The sequence below is a fragment of the Impatiens glandulifera genome, chromosome 5 (genome assembly GCF_907164915.1).
Source record: "Impatiens glandulifera chromosome 5, dImpGla2.1, whole genome shotgun sequence".
NCBI classification, from domain to species: domain Eukaryota; kingdom Viridiplantae; phylum Streptophyta; class Magnoliopsida; order Ericales; family Balsaminaceae; genus Impatiens; species Impatiens glandulifera.
In genome coordinates this window covers 11,629,240-11,641,369 of record NC_061866.1, presented here as the reverse complement: position 1 = coordinate 11,641,369, position 12,130 = coordinate 11,629,240, and the positions used below count along the sequence as shown (strand labels likewise).

At 29.3% G+C, this 12,130-nt stretch overlaps 1 protein-coding gene across 1 annotated transcript; it reads left to right on the top strand.

Moving 5' to 3' along the window:
* Nucleotides 1-7,108: 7,108 nt before the first annotated feature.
* Nucleotides 7,109-7,768, top strand: LOC124939010. Its single transcript, XM_047479528.1, has one exon. The coding sequence runs from the start codon at nucleotides 7,109-7,111 to the stop codon at nucleotides 7,766-7,768; it is 660 nt and encodes a 219-aa protein (XP_047335484.1).
* The last annotated feature ends 4,362 nt before the right edge of the window (nucleotides 7,769-12,130 follow it).

Genomic DNA, 12,130 nt, shown 5'->3' with positions numbered 1-12,130 from the left:
GGCTGTCTTCGGGGCGGCATACCTCAGGGTCGACTGGAAACTGATACCAACTGATGCAGCGTGCGTGGCTAGGATGAACCTTTATCAAGATTCGTTGATTCTTACGAATACCGAAAGTCGATAGATATTGAGGAAACCTCGTTTTCTGATTAATAATCTTCCTTAACAAAGTGTTTTAAGATTCTTTTAAATACTCAAACCCTAGCTTGCAAAAGAAATAAACAACTTTTAATAAATTGCAAAAAAAACACCCAAAACTAATAAAAATGCGATTTTGAGCCCCTAAACGTTTCCGCCCGAAAAACACTAGACAATCGTCGAAATCTGACACTTGCGAGATATTTTCGGATGCTGCAACTTTCGCATAAACGCCTCTTCGACTCGCACCGCATCAGATAGTGAAATCAGTTCCATAGAGAAGAACAACACCTGGACTCTCACAAAGTTACCAAAAGGCGCCGAGAATATTGAAATCAAATGGGTTTTTAAGACAAAACGAGAAAAAAAAATGGGAAGATCACAAAGCACAAAACTTGCCTAGTAGCTAAGGGTTACTCTTAGAAACAGGGCATCGACTACTCCGAGGTTTTTGCTCCGGTGGCTCGGTTAGATATAGTCAGAATGGTAATAGCATCATCAACTCATAAATGATGGAAAATTTACCAGCTTGATGTAAAGTCAGTGTTTCTGCACGACGACCTGACCGAACAAGTGTTTGTTGATCAACCTAGAGGCTATGAGAAGAAGGGAAGTGAAGAACTGGTGTATCAACTACACAAGGCACTGTACGGACTAAAACAAGCTCCTAGAGCTTGGTTTAGTCGAATCAAAACTCATTTCATTAAGGAGGGATTTCAGGGATGCCAAAGTGAACAAACCCTCTTCACCAAAAGAAGAAAAGAAGGTAAAGTTATCATCATCAGAATTTATGTCGATGATTTAATTTTCACTAGTGATGATGAGTCCTTGATGATGGAGTTTAAAGCATAAATGATGAGGGAATTCGACATGAAAGATTTAGGATGTATGACTTATTTCTTGGGTATTGAAGTTTTACAAAACAAAGAAGGTATATTTATCTGTTAATGAAGGTATGTAGAAGAAGTTTTGAAAAGATTTGGGATGTTGGAGAGAAATTCAGTAAGCAATCCTATTGCACCAGGGTTGAAGATTCACAATGATGTAGAGGGAGTACCTGTGGATGAGACTTACTACAAACAAATAGTATGAAGTCTTATGTACCTCACCTCCACGAGGCCTGATCTAATGTATGCTATAAGTCTGTTAAGCAGGTACATGGCTAAGCCCACTATGCTTCATCTGCAAATTGCAAAAAGGGTTCTTAGTTACCTAAAAGGAACGATGAATCTGGGATTTTTCTACAATAAAGGGAGTCAACCGGAGGAACTTTAAGCCTACACTGACAACGATTATGACGGTGACAATGCCGATCGGAAAAGTACTATAGGATATGTATTTCTACTCAGTTTAGGAGTTGTAGCTTAGAGTTCGAAGAAACAACATATTGTGACACTATCTACTACTGAAGCAGAATTTGTGGCAGCGGCTGTATGTGTTTGTCAAGCCATTTGGATGAAGAGGATACTCAAGGTGATGACCTATGAAGGGAAGAGTTGTACAAACATAAAATGTGACAACAGTTCCACAATCAAGTTATCCGGAAATCCAGTTATGCATGGTCGCATCAAGCATATCGTTGTTCGTTTTCACTCATTAAGGGATTTATCAGAAGAAGGAACTATTTCCTTAGTTCATTGTGCAAGTGTTGATCAAATTGCAGATATCATGACCAAGCCATTGAGGGTAGATGCATTTCAGAAACTTCGAGCCTCGCTTGGTATGTGTGATTTTGTAGAAGTAAGCTAATGGTTCTTCATGACATTAGCTTAAGGGAGATATTGAAAGAGTCTTAAGACTAGTTGGAATAAAAGAGTTAGTAGTTTTCCTAGTCTTTAAAACTAGTTGGAATAAATTCATATTTTGTAAGATTGTTAGTCTACTTTGATTAAGTCTTATTCGTTTGTAATCGTGGCTATTTTTCAGTCTTAGTTTCCTTTGTTAAGAGTCCGATGTAACTCACTAGTGCTATATATATAGCCTAGTTCTTATTGAATAACAGTTAAGCATTTTCTCTATTCTTTATAATATCATATTTAACAGGAAAACATTGTCGTCTTTCAAACCTACAAGAGAAATCAAACAAGGAGACCCTTTTACCCCTTTATTTTTTCTTTAGCCACAGAAGGTTTATGAAACATATTTCCAACTCGATTCACTGTGGTGAAATTACAAGAATTGAAGTGGGAAGAAATATACCAAAAATATCACATCTTCTTTTTTCAGACGATGCATTAATCTTTGGACAATGAAACAGAAAGGTAATTAAAAAATTGTCAAGCATCGGGCCTGCTCCTTAATTTGAATAAATCATATATTAAATTTAGCACTAATACACCCAATGAAATCAAACAAAATGTAACACATACTTTTGAGTACATATGTTGGGATTTTTCTTGGAGTTCCACTTAAATGGAAATGATCCAAGAAAGAGATGTTTAATAATCTGCTATGAAAAATTGAAAGGTGTTTGAGAGGATGGAAATCAAAACTTTTGTCTTAAACAGAAAAAAAAAGTTCTAATCAAAAGTATTATTCAAAATTTACCAAATTATCTAATGAATATCTTCAAATTCTCAGTTTCAATTACTAAAAGAATTACAACATTGACTAATCAATTTTAGTGACTAATCAATTTTAGTGGAAAACTAAAAGTGAAACTAAGTGTATTCATTGGGTTATATGAGAAAACATGATTAAAGTAAAATGTAATGGGAGAATGGGTTTTAAGGATATACATAGTATGAACAAGGCGATGCTTGCAAAGCAAGCTTGGAGATTGACAAACATGAATCACTTTGGGATAAAACACTTATAACCATTTATTTTTCAAACAAAACTTTTTGGAACTCAAATAACATGACAAACTATTTGTGGACATGGAAAAGTTTGATGTGGGGCAATATAGTTCTTACTAGAAATACAAAATGACAAATCATTTGAGGTAAGAATATCAAAATTTAAGCGTTAATTAACATTTATTTAAGGTGTATGATAAGTAGTAGTTTCCGAAACTTTCTTCTCACATGTTCTACTGGTAGCGGTGGATGTTTGGCTTAAGCCAATAATCATCAGCCGAGGGAACTTATAACACTTATGTGTTATTAAACGAAACTACCTCGACCGAATCAAAGTAAACAACAATGTCAAATCAGGCCGCCTTGAAAGAATTCAAACGTGGCCACTTACACCTATGTTATAAGTGGTATTAGTCGACCCGGTCGTAGGAACAATTAGTCACTTTTAGAATCATAATCGGGAAGACTAAGACTATGATAACCCGACGTATAAGAGTGACACTAATAAATTACGTTTTCCTGAATACTTTTTAAGTTTTAAGTTGTGTTGACTCAATTGTTTAAGATATTTATAATTTATTTTCCTCACGGATAATGTTGCTCCCGGTTCGGAGCATTACAAATATCAAACTTATTTTGTAATGACTTATATTTTTTTTAGGAGTAAATTATTGTTTATTGATTCATTAAGAAGAAAGACTCCGAAACTATTAGCTTAATTCATCATGTTATGGACTTGAATAAATATGATACTTGTGATGATAATTTCCAAAAGTTGATATATATATATTGATGGTGTCTAGAGATAATCAATTTTGGATTTAGTTGGCTGATTTTTTTAGTTTATTGATGGTGTTTATCATGGTTTGATCTACAAACCAAAATGTTTGGCACTGAAATATTTTGGTGAAATATGAGTATTTATATTTATTCAATTAATCATTCTTTATATAAATAAAAAATGTACTCTTTTCTTTGAATAGCTAAAATTTATATAATATATTTATTATGTCGAACAAAAACACAATTTAGTGATGAAAACAAAACAAAAAATATGTCCTCCAAAATGGAAAAAATACAAACTAAAATAAAATAAGCAAGTCGCCCGACAAAATAAATTTCCTAGATTACCATGAGCGACATCAAAAATCTCATTAAAATTAAAAATAATTAATTGTTCTCAGATTACTCCTCATGCCTTGGCCTAAGTTAAAACTAGGACAACAAATGACTCAAGCCTAGCTCGAGCTCAAGTTAACTTGAACTCGAGCTCAACTCGATTAAGTATCTATTAGCTCGACTCGAACTCAAGTTTGAACGAGTTAAAAATTTGAGCTCGAGCTCGACTCGATTATTTATTTTGTTTCTAAGAATATATTTTGTTGCTTTAATTTTACTTGTCTTGTTAACTATATATTAGGTTTTATAAATATCTAATTTATTAATCCAATAATAATTTTGTAAAGATGGTCAAAGAAATATTTATTTATACAACCAATTTGGGCGCGGAAAGAGAGCCTACTGCCTAGTGGTTTGATTTAATGACACGTTTGGATGGCTAGAAAGTAACATAGCTAGAATGAAAATCAAGTGCAAGTGATGGTCCCCTAAGACATGATGAGATGGAAATAGGGTTTCATGGGTCCTATTCATAATCTCCAAAGGAGACAACAAAGTTTTCTAATTAAATCCTATGTCTCCATGTTATCTCTAATTTATTAATAAAATGAAAAATTAAATATCCACTGAGACTGAGATAGTTAAAATTACAAGAATGGTTCGTAAGAACCCAAATATCGCGGGTTCGATTCTAAAAAAACGTCTTAAGTTAGAGTAAAAGTCATAATTATAAGGTTCAAGGTTTAAAAATGACAAATTAAGTTAATACTTAATACATTGTGAAATTGAGTATTACCGGATTATTATAGGTTTGGTTAGTGAGATTCCACAGTAATGACCCCAATTTCATTTAAAATGTTTTAATGAATATAAAACGCGTGACATTTGATCTTTTAGGCACAGACTCTTATCACATATACTCTATTGAGTGATGTTCGAACATTAATTCTTATTCGAAAGATACACATGGGAAATGTTACTTTAATTTGGTCGTCTTCATTACTCAATGACAATTGGCTTCTTCCTTTTGCCTGGTCTTTGAAGGCTAAGAAGTGGGAAACCAAAAGCAAATATGTGGGGACTTAAGAGCAACAAGTGTTCCTAAGACATTATTACTACAACATTACATGAACGTGTTATTGTTTGAATATTGAGTTGGCAAGCTTGTGCACATGATTAACTTCCACTTAACTACATCAACACACCCTCATACTCTCCATTAGCTTATTTCTTCTTAATGTAATTATGGGTTTAATTCTTGCAATATTTGTATTAAAATATGCAATTCAATCTTGTTATATAAATGTACACTTATTTTAATAGCAATCTCATTACTTTTGTGTATTTCTTTTTGTAGGAAAAACTTTTCATTATTGACTCAATCTTGCATTTTATGAATGAAATAATAACACATAATAATCCTCAATTAAAATAAAATAGAAAACTGAATAAGAATAGGTTATGAGAATTTGAATTGTATCCTTCTTGATTGTATCTTTTAGCAACCGAAAGTTTTTTTTTTTTTTGTAATTCTGTGATTTACCGTGTTATATTGGTTTGTAAAGTGTAATTTCATTATTTATTTTCATAATCTCATTGATGTTGTCTACTACTTTCTAAATAAAATAAAATAAAGAAGAACAACAATAATTTTGCAATAGAGTGGTTTTCAAATGAAAAATTATGTAATAAATCAAAATTTTATTACTTGTTGAACTTTGAACTTTGAAAATTGATAATTTCTTATATTTTATAATTTGAAGTAAAATAATTATATCTTCCTTAGTGGACTAATAACTGTTTGAATCTATAAATATTGCTTTTTATTTGAATATTTCATTAATTTATTGTGAATTGTATTCTTATATTTAAATTTTGATATAATTGTTATTTGTGATTTAAACTTACCCTTTGTCATAGGCTCGAATTATCTTCTAATTATATTTTAATTAAGAGACATTTTACTTTTTAAATATAACATTTTTTTAATTTATTTATCATATTTGTAAGCAAAAATACTAATTATATTTTTTAAAATTTTTCTCACAAATCTTACATTTTTAAGTCACTAAAAGTAATGCACTCAACAATTTAAAATATGTAAATTCAAAAAAAAAACTAATTTAAAATAGAAGTCTAAAATATGTAAATTCAAAAAAAACTAATTTAAAATAGAAGTCTAAAATGGACGTATAATAGTAGACATATACAAAATTATGTTGGTATGAAATTCTGAAAAATCAAATCAATCTCTTTTTCAATTTTTCTCAAAACTTTTTTCACATATCATACCTTATTTTAGCTGTCCAAACCATTTTTACTAATTTAAAATGGGTAGATCATGTAAAAAAAACACTTGATTTAAATATAAAAAAAAAATACGTTCAAAATATATGTAAATATCTTTTTATTTACCAACTTAATTAGGAAAAAAAATATATGTCAAAATGAGATAATAATTTTTTTTTTTTTAAATCTTAAATTATTAAATTTGTGATATTTCAAATCTAATATAACCCAATTCAAATTCGAGTATTAATCTTAAATTATATTTCTTTAAATTAGAGATTACAGCAATATATATTAAGATCACAAATATATTATTGCTTTTATATTTTTTCAACTTTTGTTAAGAGTTTGTTTGATATAAAAAATTGAGCATTTTTTTCACTTAATTTATCTTATCACTTATTTTATTTATTATTTATCATATTTCTATCTCATCTAAGGTACAATGATCATTAAACTTTCAAAAAAAAAATTAAGTTAAATAAGTATTTTATCCAAAATTCAGATAAAACTAATAAAATAAAAAATCAAACCCCCCTCTTTGATAGTGCAATCTAAATTATATTATGTATTTATGTCAAATGCATGTTATTTTAAGATATAATTTTTTTTCAATCCATTTTAATAAAAAAATAAAACCCCAAAATCCGTAAAAATTAGTCCCCACAAAAATGTGCAAAGACAAATATATCCCTTGTTTATATATATAGACAAGAGACTGTAGACTCTCTGACACAATCTACAAATTAAAGAACCATTTTCTAATGGAGTACCAACGGCGAGATAACAACATTTCCGGCGACAATTTCTCCTTCCCGATCATACAAATCCACGCCGGCGGCAACCGATCAGAACCCGAATTCGAATTTGGAAACGCCGGCAACACGCCGCATTCTCCGAAATCTCCGGCGGATCACTTGTTCTCCAACGGCAAACTCTTGCCACACTCCTTCCCGGCTTTCCAACCTTCGGTTGGAACCCAATTCGCCGGAATATACGGTCGGAATAGCAGTGTCAGTAGTAGGGATTCAATGACGTCATCCCGGAGTAATAGTACGAGTAGTAACCGGAGCAGTACTAGCGTCAGCGCTAGGAATAGTGTCAGCAGTACTGATTCGACTGAAATTAGGAGGAGTTTGAGGAATGATCGGAAGAAGATGATGATGATGAGAAATGATTTAGATCTTTTTCATAATAATAATAATAATAGGTGTTCACAATCACAAAGGTGGCAATTTATTGCTCCGATGCCGGCGGTGGGCCGGCAAGGTTCGGGGAGGAGGAAGGAGGATGTTGCGGCGGCGACGAAGGCCACGACGAAGGCAGCGGCGGCGACGGCGACGGAGAAGCAGAAGGTGGGTATGGGGAAGAGAATTTTAAAGTCGATTGTAAATGCATGTAAAGATTGCCATGCGATGCCATGAAATTTACTATACTGCCATCAAGATGGAATCTTGAATCTTTTCATCTTTTAATTGATCCTGACTCATGATCATGAGAGAGATAATCTCTTTCTATTGAAACAAATTCACTTTTTTTTTTCTTTTTTTCTTTTTTTTTTTCAAAACTAAGGATTGGTGAGTGAGTCCATGTGTCATGAAATAGACCATGTAAATTTTCTTTATACATGTATGTCCATTTGTTACTTTATCTTATATAAGTGATTATTATTATTTAATTGTGTCAATTGACGGTTACCTTTTATTCTAAAATATACAACTTTTAAGTCTTTAACCACTACTTTAAACTATATACCTTACTTAAAATTCAGTTTGTGATTCATATAAAATTTATCTAGTTTAAATTGTATATAGAATTTCTTGTCCCACACGAAAATATGACTCGAACGAACACCAAAAAATCAGGTTAGGAACATGTATTTTGGGTTCAATTTCAACCCGTTTAACCGGATTAATAAATAAGTCAAAATTGGTCGACCTGAAATAACCTAAAGATGACTCGACAACCTGAAATAAATTTTTTTTTTCAAAGCTAAAGATTCTTTAGTGAGAGAGAAATTGACCATGTAAATTTCTTTATACAATATCCTTCTGTTACTTTATCTTATATAAGTAATCTTATTATTATTTAATTGTTTGAATTGACAATTACATTTTATTAGAAAATACAACTTTAACCACTACTTTTGACTCTATACCTTGCTTAAAATTTAATTTGTGATCAAAAAATTTATCTACTTGAAACTGGAACAACAATTTCTGATTTGACATGAACACGTACCTGAAACGAATACAAAAAATTTATTGTTATGGAATGTAATATTAGGTTCGGGTCGAAATCAGGTTGACCCATTTAACTTAATTAATAAATAGTCGACCTGAAATTACCCAAAGTAGATCCGTCAATCTGTTTATAATTTTCTTTTGTATACTTTGTATTTTTTTTTTACTCAATTATTATAGAATATTTTGCAAGCGGAGTTTAGATTTAGTTTCATTTTTTGTGTTGATTTAATTTTAATCGAAAATAGAGATGTATTATTAATTATATTAGGTTAAATCATGTTGAGTTCAAGTTAAGTTAGGCCAATCAAGTTGAGTTCGGGTCAATTACAAATAAAATTACAAATAAAACAAGTTAGGTTTATGTTAGAGATTTTGACTTGAATTATTAAAATGTAAAGTTCAGATTAGTATCACTCAACCCACTAACATGTCAACCCGAATTCACCTGAACTGCACCCTATATAAAACAATATTATTTGACGTTTGAAAAGATAAAATTTTCTTTAAATACCTCAATTATGAAAAATAAATTGACATTTATAGCCTTATTCATTTTAAGTTATTTGAATAATTTGAATAATTTAAATAATTCAACAGAATTCACTTTCCAATCCAATAATTTAATTTATTAAAATATTAAATATTATTTATTTTTTTATTATAAATATATATTTAAATACTAAGAAAAAATCAATTTTCGTAATATATCTAAAAACGTTATTTAAATGATTTATCGAGTTCTTCCAATCATTTTAATACAAATTTATATTATTTTATATAACTTTATTTTACCATTTTTATTTTCTAGTCTAATTATTTTAGGTTCAATTCTTAGTTAAGAAAAAATATTATGATATAAAAAGTATCATGACTATGAGAAGTTATACTAACAATTCGAATAATAAATCCAAATAAAATGAGGTAAAAACTCACCCACCTTACCATCTTATTTTAATATGAAACTTCAATAAAAATTAAATATAAAATTTTCAAAGAAAATTAAACATGAAATTATAGTATAGTAAATATTTGCTTCATGATTACTTTCATAGACAACTAATTTTTGGAATGCCTTATGTCTAAGTATATAAATAATTTATAAAAAAATAAAATATTATCAAAGGGTTAGGTTAGAATAATTTTCGGATACTTTTGAGGATCGGCTGTAAAAATTCAGTAATTTTAAAGTATTTATAATACTTCTCTCACTGATAATTAAACATAAATTTAGTGGGTTAAAAAAATTGTCATTTGAGCTAACAAGTGCAAGTTTAAACAAATCCTGTAAAATTCGATTTAAATGGGTTTTAACTAATTCAAGTCCTAATTTAATATGTGGTAGTAGTTGCTTTATAATTAACTAATAATTAAGCTAAAAAGTAACAAATCTGACACACCGAGACCATATATACTTGAGTGGATTTGATCAAATTTTACATGTTTACTTTGAACAAAACACAATTTAATTTGTAATTAATTTATTTTATTACGATTCATTCATGTGACTTTCATGCTTCCCATTAACAAAATTTTAAAATATGTTTAATTTGAATTATATATGTATTGTAAAGTTGAGTGACACAAATTTCAAAATATTCTTTACTGTTCTGTCACGTTTCTTCCACTAGTTTCACAAACATCCACATCTTATGTTTTGTGTACTATAAATATTACATTTAAATTTAGTTTAAAAAATGTTTTTTATTTTTACTTTTGTATGAGAGCTTGTTGTTTTATTTTTACTTTTGTATGAGAGCTTGTTGATATTGCTTTTTAGGTTTTATTAAGAATTTTATTTGGATTGAGGTTTTTAAAAAATTTGGAGAGTGAAAAGTAATAATTATTTGTGATGATTTTGAATAACTAAATAATTTTTTTTAAAGGATATTAATAAAATTATAAATAATAATTTAAAAAATAAAGTATTTTAATATTTTTGTTAATGAATACAGTCATGTTATTCTTGAGAAGATAAATGAAATAATATTTGATTAGATTGAGTTATTTAAATAACTTAAACAAAATAAGCCCTTTTAACCTAACTATCACTACATAATTACTTTTTTTATCCATTAAAATACCAAAAATACCCAAATCAATTCAAGAATAAAAAAAATAAAAGTACTTTTGGTCTTTACAAAAAAAAAAACGTTTTTCTAAAAAATTTAATCAAACAGTTTTTTTTTAAAGAAAATACACCATAAAAAAACAAAGATCAAACTATTTGATGCCTTGTAATTACTTAGATTCCCAAGGGCTTTTAGGTAATTGGAATTAACATTGTCTTTATTGTTTGTTTGATGCCATGCAGGACAGGACATGTCCGATTGTTGGATATCGATGAGTCTGTGTTATGTAAATTATAATTTTTAACTTTCTAACACTTTTTAAAATAATATCTAGATATATAATACTATAAATTTAGCTACGAAAAATCTTAATTTTTAAATTTTGTTTTTACCTGGCTATTTGAAATCGAATGGCATGCAGGCCCCCTTCACATATGCATTCAAAATCAGAAAAATTAAAAATAATAGCACAAACAAAGTTTAATCTCTAATACAAACTTCTTAACTAAAAAATAATTAATTATTTTTTTGCTTAGGGTACCCAATCTTTGGAGCCGCACAGCTACTGATGTCATGGGATGATGAGAATCATCCAAAGATTCTAGTATTATTTTGGAAAAAATAATCATTCTACCATGCTAATAGCAAGGTCTTTTGGAAAAAAAATTATTTTAAGTTTATATATTATTTAAATACCTTTATCATTGGTAAATATTATTTATTAATAAAATTATAAACAAATTAAATAAAAGGTAAATTTGGTATTTTGTTGAATGAAATAATGATTTGTTTGATGAAAATAAAAGAGACACGAATAGTTAAGAGTTTTTAAATAAAACCGGGGCTTCCATTTCTTCTATTCCTCTGTTTTCTCTCCAGGGTAGGGGTAAAATCGTAATAAAGAATTTAATTACGGTTTTGCCCCTCTCAGGTGAGCAACCATAGAACCCGCTCTAAGATATAAGATCATATCCAAATCATTCTATGATGTTATATTTCTATCTAATTTTTGTTGTCTTTGAATAAGATGATTATAAGAAACATACTAATTACTAAGCATGTGCAATATTCATTGATTAGACAAACAATACTTCTTAATAAAATCACGGATAGGTACATGTTTAGAATATTTATAGCAAGAAATCCTTATATATAGTAAACCTAATTAGAGTAGAGGATTTTGATCATTTAATGGCATTAAATTCCTTTAAAATTAGAGTAGGTCTTCCAAGTGCACATATACAAAATGTTTCAATAAATACCATGACTCCAATACTAAATCAAATTCACATAGAGTTTCATAACTATTATAACAACAAATTTTATAAGAGCTAAATCAATGATAAAAACGCTTCACATGGAGCTAGTGCTACGATTGAGGGAGAATGCTCAATATTGCCCTGATGTAACTAGTGACGTAAGGAAAGGAAAGCATGCAGTCCAGACTCCATAACATGACACCTATTATAGC